Here is an 11,852-nt window from a genome sequence, read left to right as displayed (position 1 = left end):
CTTTTCATCCAAACTGAGACCCAATTTTCGTTTTATTGTTGTTGTATTTACCTTGTTATTCGTAACTTATTTTCTTTGCATATGGATGTATCTTTTTCTTTTTCTTGTAGTGGCTATTTCTTCAAGCATATTACAATCCCTGGGTAATTGATTGTAATGAGGAAAAGATTTAGTATTTGCAATTGGCCTGCCTTGACCAAGATCATGCTCACATGTCCTTTGATGTTAAATCAAAAGATATGGGTAGAATATTAAATAGTTGACTTCTCGGGAGTATTTATTTAGATAGATTTCCCAAAGAACCATTATGACAAATGAAGCCGACTTCTTTTTCTTATCATTAAGAACTTTTGACATAATCATTGAAAATGACTAATTTTTTTATTAAGAATGTTTAAATGTGCATTTTATAACTAGATCAATTTATAGTTATCAAATTATAATTAGATGAAGGTTCACCCATCCAACAATTCCAATCCAAATTAGTTGGACACGCAAAATTAAAGGAACAAAAAAAGAACTTGTGATAAAAAGACTTCGAACAAAAAAAGCAGTTTCAAACATAGATTTGGATTACTGCGTATGCAAATTAAATGTAGAGGCCACCTCACCGATTCAGCCCAAATTTCAAACCAACAACCAAGCATTCCCAATCCGGTTGGGTAATTTTTTGAACAGAGGAACAAATACATAATGAACAAAGCTGATAATTTTTCGAACAGAGGAACAAATACATAATGAAGCAAAGGCCATAGGAATCATTTGCATGCAACTAAGACACGATAATGTAAATAATGGTCATATGAGATGAGAATTAGTTGGACAAATGAGGGAAGACAATGTACGACTACCAAGCCAGAGAGAGTCCATTCACATTGCATAGCTTCATTAGCGAAGTAGGACATTTACCTAGTTTAATATAACCCCACACCCACCCACCCACAAACTGGTCATAAATCCTGCCTCAATGACCTCAAAACCCTTAACATATCAGACCCAACTGCAATGATCAAAGCCGTGACAAAACAAAAGAAAGAGAGAAAAAACAAGAGAGAGACCCTCTTATATGTTAGTAAAAGGTTAAACCAAGGCAATGCTGCTCTCACCACCAGGAGGCTTTCGAACACCACCCAAATAATCCCGAGATTGGGCCTTGCCATCAGCAAAGATGTCACTCCCACTCATCTCTCGAAGCTTGGCGACACTTAAAGGTTTCTCAGCCGAACCAGGAGCAGTATCACCTTTGAAGATATCATTGCCAGTCAGCTCCGCAAATTTCTGGTTGTGAATTTTCTTTGCAGTTTTTACCACTGTCTCCTCACTAAACATTAGATTGCTCTGGCCCCCGGCAGGCTGCACAATAAAAATGGAACCTTGTCTCAAAGATATTGTGAAGGTACACAACCAAGACGAATGTCAGGCAAAAGGAAAAAAAAGTGTGGAGAGAAAAAAAAGTGTGGAGAGGAAGAGAGAGACCGAGTTTCTAGATAGTAAATGGCCTCATTTTATACATTTATGGTAGGGATATATATAGATAGAAAAAGCTTGGGTTAGCCCACTAACTCACAGAATAGTATAAGTCCAATAGTTCAGATTGAAATGTTCTTCTCATCAAGCTACACCTAATAAAAATATAAAAAAAAAATCCGTAAAATTAAAAATGACCAAAATACCACCGAAAATTTACAGGGGTATTTTGGTCATTTATTTTCATGTAAATTTTTTTAAAAATATTTTTTCGAATATTCACCTATTTTTTATCAACACACATCTAAAATTTCAAGTAATTTGAATTTATAGAAAAAAAATTAAAATTCAAATACTATTAGGCATTTGTGATCATTAGATCAACCAGATTCCATCTGAGCCATTGGGCTCATTTTTTTCCTGTGAGCTAGTGGGCTCACCCTAACATCTTCCTATATATATATATATATATATATATATATATATATATATATATATATATATATATATATATATATATATAAGAAAAAGTTTATATAAGGTTGCAACCTTAAAATGTAGAATTACATATGCACGTCAAAAATCCATCGAAAAAGGTTGCTTTGATGTTGAAAAACCTTCTAATTGATCATCTCGATATCGAGATATAAGAATATGAAAACAAATAAGCATTTGAGTGCAAAAAATAGTGCAGTTTGCAACACATTATCTAGACCATCCATTTTCAAGATTTTCATACGTTTATAGATCTACTTGATTTTAACTACTTTTGGAATTCAAAATTTTATAATTAAATATGAGGACGCGAGTCATGAAACCAGTATGGGCACTGGTCTCATCCAAACCTATTGGTTCATCGGTCAAACTGGTCTGAAAAATATAAATAACAAAATATAGAAAATATAGAAGCGGGTCAAAACTAGTCCGAGTTGGTCTGAAGCCAGCCGGTTTACTGATTTAGAGATCAGAACAGACCAGTTTCAGGCCGATACCAGTCCAACCCGCCAACCAGCAAGTCAAGTTTGGTCAAACAAAAAAAAGTGTTTACGAACTTGCCTCAGGCCACATACTCCGCCCTGGACTGATGCATGTTACTCAGGCCAGTCCAAGTGGACTCGCCATCCTACAAAAAATTTAAAAAAAAAAAAAGAAAAGAAAAAGAAAAGAAGAAAGAAATAAGAAATACGAACAATTAAATGAAGGCAGTAAAAATAAAATAAAACCAAAACCAACCTTAAAAATTCAAAATAAGCTTTTAAACTGTACAAAAATAGATTTTAGAGAAAAAAGATTCATAGTTGGGGACATTGAAAAAAAGATTTATACAACATTCCCATTTTTTTTTACAATTTTTTGAGATTCTTATTTATTTATTTATTTACATAACCCAAGTTGTCCCTCCAACTCAGGGCAACTCGGGTAACATGGGCAAATGATCATCACATAATAACCTATCAACCATCAAGAAAGCAAAAAAAGCAAGGAAAATAACGAACTTTCTCACAGTATTAAAAAGGAACAAAAACATACATGCCCCATTTCCCCAACCCATAGCCAAAAAAGCATGGAAAATGAAAAATAAATTTGATCAAAGTTTATAAAAGGGATAGAAACACAAAAAAGGATGCCCCATTTCCCCAACCCAACACACAACCAATCACTCACATTAGAGACTTTCACAGATGTGCGTACGTTTCTGGGCGCCAATTCCTCTATGTCCTTGCTCTCCTTCAATTCTTGAGAACGGGCAGCGAGAGGGCTTGGAGAGATCTCCGGGGGAGGCCCAAATATATCATGGCCACTCAGTTCTTTCGTCTTAGCATCTGAAAGCTGCTTCTTTATCTTCATCTCTGATTCACTCTCAAGGTTCCCACTAAGCTCCCTCTGCTTTGCAACCTCTGGTATGGAGGTTGGTTTCTTGGGAGATACGCTCTCCTCAGTGCTGAATGAGATCTGGCTGATTGCACCAGCAGCTTGCTGCCCACAAAAGAAAAGAAAAAAACAAAAGCAAAAAGAAAAGAAGATGGCCTTAGTACTAGGTCCCTGATAGATCATTTATACCCTCTCCCTCTCTCTCTCTCTCTCTGACGTAATAAGTGGGGAATAGAGAACGGTTGAAGATGAAAAGTGTCAGCTATATCTATGCCAAGTGAAGAAATATTCCTAGAGATGACAGCTATAAGAAAATACACAGCCAAAGTACCGTTTGGAAGGACCATTTATTAACCATTTACATTTACCCCCTTGGCCATCTAGTAATGCAGAAGGAAACAGCTTGGTCCACTCTCTGCCAAAGCACACAACTCTATGAAAAGAATTCTTTTTATTTCCAAATAAATACATTCTTAACCCAAGCGGGGCCAAATCTGTACATTTTAATTACTCTAGGGCTCTCTCTCTCTATAAAAATACACAGCATCAAAGTTCAAAATTGCAGACTCCACTGCACTGACCGAAAAACCCCAGCATCCTAAAGATATTCCGATTTTAGCAAGATCCAGAACAGCCATCTTATCTTGAAAACAAAAAGCTACAGAACCTTCATATGATTCTTGAATTATTTATCATAAAGGTATACAATATCAACACTAACTGCAAGAGAGAAGACGTTTGCTTCCCACTAGGCCCTTGGGCAGTACTAAGAAAAACAAAGGCAAGTACAAAGGTAAATGTATTATTTCCTTTTCAGGATTCCATGAAGCACTTAGAAAGATAAATATATGCATATCAGATATGCAAAAAACACAGGAAGACAATAATTCTGAGCAGATACAATAGTAATGACTTACAAAGTTACCTGGTAAATCCTAAGACCTGTTTTATTAGCAGAGGCAGCACTGCCAGATTCTAAATCACCATTCTCACCATCACCAGCAAAAATTCCACTACCAGTCATCTCTCTTAGCTTAAAACCTGAACATGGTTTCCTGGAAAGCATATAACAGACTTGTTATTGCAAACAGGAGACGAAATCCATCTACAACATATAACACGTTATCAGATAGGCATTGGTGGAGGTTCCCCAACCATCTTTCTAGAATACAAGAAAAATCTATGAAAAGATTTTATCATGAATTTCAGAAAGATTTTACCCTTGGTTTAACCATTGATGATAGTTCAACACAGTTGAGCAAATCAATTCTATACCTCAAGAAGTTTTAAGACTATGCCCAATATCAATCAGTAAGTTCATTTTGAGGACTCCAATGGAAATAGTAATGAGACAGCATTTGATGTTTCTGTGCAAGTGACTCTCACACCATAAGTCAACCAGTTGACCAGGATAACTCAGGGTGGCATATTTAGACAATTGTAATGCATGGTAGGAAGAAAAAATTCTTAATGATGACATTTCATATTACCAGGGTTGAGTGAGCCAACCAGGTCAACAATTTTAGACGTTGATGGGTGAATCAAGGAAAAAAAAATAGTAACTCAAGTTTAAGGACCCATATGGTCATTGAAAGCCCCAAACACCCACACTTCCACAAAGACCTCGCTACCTTTGGCATATGGGCAAATTTTTAATCAGTAATAGTACAATTCGTTTTTTGGGGTGAATAATAATAGTAGAAATTCATAACAAGTATATGTACATTGTGCAATATGGGGAGGGAATGATGTCATGAAACGACTTTTTACTTTTATTCCATGAATCGAGTTCATAGCAATATAATGAAGCCGCATATACCAATATAATCCCAGGAGCATTTTTTTAACCCCAAATTTTAAGCATTAGCTCTTTTTCATCCAGATGAACAACATCAAAAAAACAAAATTTGGGAGTCTTGGGTTTTTTTTTTTTTTTTGAATCCAAACATTGTAGATGGCCTTATCATCATCAAAAAAATACTTTTAAATATATATATATATATATATATTGAATTCTTAAAAGGCTAAATCTATATGTCACCAAATGGATGGCCAGCATTCATTGTTAGAGCAGGTCCCATTTGGACCTTTACTGGGTGCAACTTCAATTTATTTTTATTTTTTTTCCTTTATGAGAAATATCATTAGGATAAATAAAGTGTATGTCCTTAATGTGGGCTCATACAATTGCCCCTAACATAGCTTTTTGAAGCGGTGAGATCATCATATTACTATAATGCTTTTTTATGAAATCACTCACCTACAGACAGTCTACGTCGAATGCTTAGATTCAATCTCACAAATTTGGAGGGTCGAAGAGTACGCATACGGTTCCATTTTTAGAAATCATTTGAACCATAAATTTTAGGGAGTGGTGCACCTAACCGAGGTGGTCCAAAAAATATAAAATAAAATTATATGACACGCTAATAATGTCCAAAATGCCCCTGCCAATGCTAACTCTCAGATGGTTCAATCTGGGCAATCTGGTTCACAAAATCTTCATAGAGAAAGAGAGGAGGGGAGAGAGAAAAAGAGAACAGGGGTGGGGGTGGAGCGGAGAGAGAGAGAGAGAGAGAGAGAGAATACAAAATACAGCAAGTTATGTTTATATTATCGTAAGATGCCTTTCAATGTTACAAACAGACACATAAAACTACCATGGCATACATTACAATGAATTTGTCATGTTATACTCAAGGAGTAAAAATGTACAACTAACAAAGATATAGATAATGAGAGAGGGAGCTAAGAAAAATGAGCCGAGAAAAGAAGGAAAACAAGAAAACAAAAAATGATTTATGGAACTGAGGATCAGAACTGTTAAGGCCTATTGCAGAGAGTTGCCAAGGAGCAGACTCTCTTTTCGATTGGGAGGTTCTGATGAACATAGTTAAAAGGAAATTTCCCACGATTTAACTTTAAATTTTGAAAAATTCAAGAGTCAATTCTAATTTTTCAGGACTGAGTTCCAATTCAAGATCCAAATAGAAAGTCCTAAAACATTGATAATGACTACTCACGTGATTGTTGATAGGATATAACTGAACCATGAAAATCTAGAACTCTGAAGAACAGTTGTTCCAGTTATGCATGCATTGTAACTAGCATAAAAAAGGATTAAAAGGAAACAATGCATAAGAATAGGGTTACTAGCCAGTGCTCAGAAAAACATAAGAGAAAAAGAAAAAGTAAATGCCATTTTGGAAACTAGAAGTAAATTCGAAAAATGGGTAAATTAATCTTAGGGATGAAATTTCTAATAAGGCCTGGGCCTTATGGAAAACAAAGAAGTAGAGTCACTTCAAAACCTCACTGCAAAATGCAGTTCCGACATGCAAACACCATGATGGCTCCAAAATCTATTTCCAACTCCTATTATGAATTTGATGCTCCAAAATGAACACAGATCGTGTGGACCCGTAGACACTAGAAAATGGACGGTCTAGATAATGCCTTACAAGAGACATTATTTTTAGGGCTCGAAATCCTTGTTTTTTATCACTCACATAACAATGAAGGTCAAGGACTGAAGATGATTTATTTGAGTGTTTCCAATGAGATTTGAGGCATAGCATTACTTTTTTTCAGAAGGCCTAAACCTTATTTTAATTTTTTTTCTTAATTTTAATTTACCTCAATACATACATATATACTACAAAGTACCTTTCAAAAATAAACATTAATATTTAAATCAAACAGTGAATAGGAAGTACAATTTTATGAATTGAGGTTAAATATTATCTCAAGAAATACAAACATTGCATTGGTCAGGTGCTAGGTTTCACGAGCCTATTCAAGGGGTTAAGGCACATTTTTAGTCAATATGGTATCTTGGAGTTTTTACATGGTACACAGGACTTGAAAGACTTTCTAAGGTGTCATAAGGATGCCTAATTGTACAAAGTACATATTTGATGCCTTGGTAAAAACTAAATAAGTAAATTGCATACATATTCAACACATTTCAAGGCTCATAACTAGAAATCATCAATCAATCAACTTTACTGGTAGCCTCAAGCAACGACGCTGAGGCATTCTTGGGGATAAAATGATTAGTTACAGGAAAGTACGCCAGCAAGAGGTTCTAGAACCATGGATTAGACTACAGTCTTGCACGTTGAGGATTAATCTGCCTATTGTGCCACACCTGGGCATATAAATAATTATGCATGATGTATAACAATATTTAGCCCACTTGCACAAATATGAACGAGCTTAATCTATTTCCATTTTTTGATGACCAACTTGTACATAATTATAGGTTGAGAGTTTCATTATTCACTCAATGAGTATTATTCTTTCCAAAGTTATTGCTTTCAATATTAATGTGATGACACCAAAGACCAAAGGTGTTTTTTTGTCAATGAGGAGATCATATTGCAATGAGTGGCTGTTAACAAGATTTGTGTGGAATTGATATCCAATACAATGCATTTCATGAGTGGAGGAAACAAAAACTACGCAAATTACAAATTCATCCATCATCACTTCTAGTGTTAAGTCCTAGCCCATGTACAAGGATCTCAACCAACATTACCCCTAGTTTTAGATGTCATTTATTGATCTCCAATTTTCAAGCTATCTAAGGTCTCTATAACAATGCATGATGTTTATACATAGATTAATCCATATAAATTTGTAAGGGCAACTCAAGTTATTAATGCTAGGCTACTTAGACATAAGCCTTAAGGACCAGATCCTTCATTCAACGAAAACTATTTCCCAAAGTAACCTCTGTTGTGTGTCATGTTATCATTATTGGCTTTCTGTTTATGTTATGAATTGATGGCTTATTGAATACAATGCTGTGAGCTAGTGGTATTTTGGCAATCTCAAGGTTTCAAGACACTAGACATTATTCTGTAGCACAAACATGCCCGAACAGAAACAAAATCAATGGATGCAACAAGCTTCACATATGCACACACACACGCACGCACATGTGCATGCATGCACACACGCACACACAGAGAGACCAAAACAATAGTCACTGAGATCCACAGCACTTACATTGTCCCACTCAACTAACAAAGTGCAGCATGGAGACATTTCTCAAGAGAAGAAGATCAAGAAGATAAGCAATTGGTTCGAACAACATTCAAGTGGAGAAAAGAATTCAACACCACTAGCCTTCCCTTTCCATAAATTTCCACAATGGAAATTGTCCATGTTTCTCCAAAAAATTTACAATAGAGACTCAAATCCATTGTGCAAAGTTCCAATGCAATTTGCCTCACCTTTAAACAGTGTGTGCTGATGACTCATGAATCACTTCAGATGCCAATTGAGCATACTTAAAGTCAAAAAAAGGTAACAGCAGGCATCACGGTTCAGGGCCTGATTAGACCTACAAAGATGGATAATTGCTTTACCATCCCCTAAAAAATTGCCAACATGTGACAAGGTGAAATAACTTTTAAAGTACCTCAAATAGCTTTTTTGAATAAAAGCATCTCAAACTTACCATAAATTAAACAAGTACGATTATGTGTCATTTATCAAAGTAGAAGATGAAACCAACGAGACAGGGATCTAAATAATCAGAGATAAGTACAAAATGTTGCATGGGATTGTGATCATTACAAACAATATATGAATTCAATCAAGGATCAAGAGGAGCACCAGGTTAAAGCAATTCATAACTATAATGTCATGGAATTTGATGCCAAATAATGATAGATACAAATTATCAACAGGATATAAATGTTTATAAGCAAAAAGCTGAAGTCAACTATGTAGCAAGTGAGCAAGGAAATAAATAAAATAATAAAACTGCTTTACAATATATGATGATTTGACTGGAACAACAAACTTGAAAAAGATTAAGCAATATTAAATGAAAAAGGATGCATCACCTGCCTACCAAACCACATTACCCAAAAACAAGAGTGATCTAACATCAGAGGAAAGAAAATATTCCTTTTGAAAATCTATTAGGTACACAAGGAAAAAATTCATGCAATCGACAATTTGACACATTTAAACCCAAAGTTTGTAGCAAGTCCTAAATCAGAGACAATGAGGAGAAGAATGGAACCTCTGCTACAGAAGCAGAATATTACTAAAAAGCTTTAGATTAAGAGAACCCCAAATAATCGAAAAGAAACAACATAATTAGAAACACTGAGACGAAAACACCCTAATTGAATCTTATAAAAGTAGAAATACAAAAGAAACTGTAAAGAAAAAAGATCAAAAGGAATAAAGCATAGATTAAAATAAACATAACAGAAAACCAGTACATCTCAAAAATACAAAAAAATAAAAAAACAGACAGGCCACGGATCATGCAAAAAAAGAAACAAAAAACTACATCAACCATTACTACCAGAAGTGAAGCAAAATAAACCCCTTTAAGAAAAGGGCATTGCCCTGAAAAGGTCAAAAATAATAAAGCGAGCTACAAAAACCCTTTCAACATCAGATTCAGCAATAAATCTCACTAATTCACTATTTTTTTCCAGAAACAGGAGCTCTAGCCAGAACTAAAGGTGCATGAGTCAGATCTCACCTTTTCAACAAGCTCTCAGCCTCTTCAGGTGTCATTTGTCCACCAAAAAGCACAGAGCTGATTCCACCAGCGGGCTGTAAACATTCCGAAAAAACAAAAAAAAAAAAAAAAAAATCCCTCAATCCACATATTAGCTGATACATTGAACCAGAAATGTATAGATAAAGCAACTGCACTTATGAACACATGAATCATGAATGCATAAATCTCTAGAAAGAGATAGAAAATGGAGAAAAGTGGTGGCATGAGTTGATAATGTGAGCACCTGATGAGTACGGATCGTCGGGCGAGCTGATGAAGCGCCATCCATTGCAGAGGGATCTGGAGGTGGAGCTTCCATCCATGTCAAGAGATCTGCGGTAGATGTGTGTGGTTTCCTCACAGGGGTGCTCCTCTCCATTTCTTCTCGAACAACAAGCAACTCTCTCTCTCTCTCTCTCTAAAACCCCAATAGATTTCACCGCAAAATCTCACTCTCTCTCCTCTCTCTCTCTCACTAGGCTCTCACACTTTCTATTTCCTCCCCAGTCTCTCTCTCTAGACTGTATATGACCTTCGCTTTCTCCAAAGTACAACTTGTAAAAGCCCTCTCTCCAGAATCTCACCCAGAGCTCCCTCTCTCTCTCTAGGCGTACTTATATGCAAGACTCAAATTTAAACGGGCTCTTTCTCACTCTCTCTCTAAACAATATCTCACTACTCTCTCTCCCTCTCTCTCAACAATATCTCTCTGCTCTCTCTCTAAAGTCTAAACAATATCTCTCTTCTTTCTCTCTCTAGGCTGCCTCGCTCAGGGGACTTGGGGGTTTTAAAAAATTGACGTGGCCACAGGCCCGGAAACCACGAGAATTTGAATTTCCGTTCGGTGTTTCTCTTTTGGTTTTGAAATTGAGGCGACCGACAGCTGTCTGTTGCGCCGGGGTTTTCCCGGTTGCACTCCCGGGAAATCGGTTTGATTTTGACGGGTGGCTGCACCGGCAGCTGACTGGGAAAGTGAAAGTGGGGCCCGCTCTTTTCAGGAATGTCCAACTAGGCCGGATCTTTTGTATGAGTCGAAATTGCCCATACGAATTTTGCAAAAATGACGACTCTGACCCTGCATGGCCTCCACCGACAACAAATGTCCTATGATTTCAAATTGCACCCTTCTGAGACCCAACTGAGAGACGTTGGATCTTGGATATCTCAGCATCCATGCCACCTTATTTTTTAACATTTTAGAATTTTTATTAGTTGTAGTTTCTTTTAGGTCTAGGCTTTATGAAAACAAATCACGTTCAATTTTCGTCTTGAATAAAATCTTTACGATGACTCTAAACATGAATTACTATGAAATTGGAGCTCAAAAAATATTGTAGGTCATGAGGATTCTTGAGCACTTATTTTGAGGTCAAAGCCGGTCGGTCTAGATAATGTGTTACAATATAAATTATTTTTACGATTTAAATTCTTAATTTTTACAATTGTAAGGGCCAAGGGCTGAGATTATTGGTTTGAAGGTACATCAAAACTATAATTTTCGGTGAGCTTTAAGGTGAGATTTTACTTATTTTGATGTTGCTGGTGTTGGAACCTATCAAAATATTTTCCTTTCTCATTTACTATGGATTCTTTAGAAGTTTTCTAGCTTTATTATCTATATTATAGATTCTCATGAAATAATTTCGAATGTTTCCGTTCCAATTTCGATTGACCTTGGGTTTTGTTTTTGTTTTTGATCGGTTGACCTTGGATTTTGTTTGCAGTCGATATTTTCACCGAATCTAATTAAAACAGCATTTAAGACTCGGAATCGTCGTTTCAATTTTGCCAAAGGTAAAATTCATTGTAAAGCCAAATATTTGCTACTCCTACCGGAGAGTACTATTTAGTTATCTCCTCAAGTATAACACATGCTAGGAATGCTTTTTACATATCAAAATTTTGGGCTGTAATCTCTACAACCCATAAACTAATCTCAATAAAAAAAATTTCTAGAATACACTCTCTACGTACTAAA

The 11,852-nt window shown here is 35.8% G+C and overlaps 1 protein-coding gene across 2 annotated transcripts; it reads right to left on the bottom strand.

Moving 5' to 3' along the window:
• Positions 1-788: 788 nt before the first annotated feature.
• LOC18423843 (hematological/neurological-like protein) lies at positions 789-10,697 on the bottom strand. 2 transcript variants are annotated; one of them, XM_006828439.4, is made up of 5 exons: positions 10,119-10,697; positions 9,854-9,927; positions 4,265-4,394; positions 3,133-3,444; positions 789-1,353 (listed from the first exon to the last, which is right to left on the bottom strand). In XM_006828439.4, exons 1-5 carry the CDS (start codon positions 10,251-10,253, stop codon positions 1,081-1,083), a joined length of 924 nt encoding a protein of 307 aa, XP_006828502.1. In that variant the 5' UTR covers positions 10,254-10,697; the 3' UTR covers positions 789-1,080. The 2 variants fall into 2 exon arrangements, with proteins under 2 accessions (XP_006828502.1, XP_011628163.1); XM_011629861.3 differs by having other exon boundaries at positions 3,160-3,444.
• Between the last annotated feature and the right edge of the window lie 1,155 nt (positions 10,698-11,852).

Source organism: Amborella trichopoda, chromosome 4, assembly GCF_054954075.1.
Source record: "Amborella trichopoda isolate Santa Cruz 75 chromosome 4, AtrichopodaSantaCruz75HAP2 v2.0, whole genome shotgun sequence".
Lineage (NCBI taxonomy): Eukaryota > Viridiplantae > Streptophyta > Magnoliopsida > Amborellales > Amborellaceae > Amborella > Amborella trichopoda.
The sequence above is the reverse complement of the archived record's forward strand: the minus strand, read 5'-3'. Positions and strand labels throughout refer to the sequence as shown.

Excerpts from the sequence above, each read along its gene's own strand:
- LOC18423843 (XM_006828439.4), bottom strand. The coding sequence starts at position 10,253 with ATGGAGAGGAGCACCCCTGTGAGGAAACCACACACATCTACCGCAGAT. Across the intron at positions 9,928-10,118 it reads CGACGATCCGTACTCATCAG|CCCGCTGGTGGAATCAGCTC; the intron begins GTGCTCACATTA and ends GAATGTTTACAG. Across the intron at positions 4,395-9,853 it reads GCTGAGAGCTTGTTGAAAAG|GAAACCATGTTCAGGTTTTA; the intron begins GTGAGATCTGAC and ends TATGCTTTCCAG.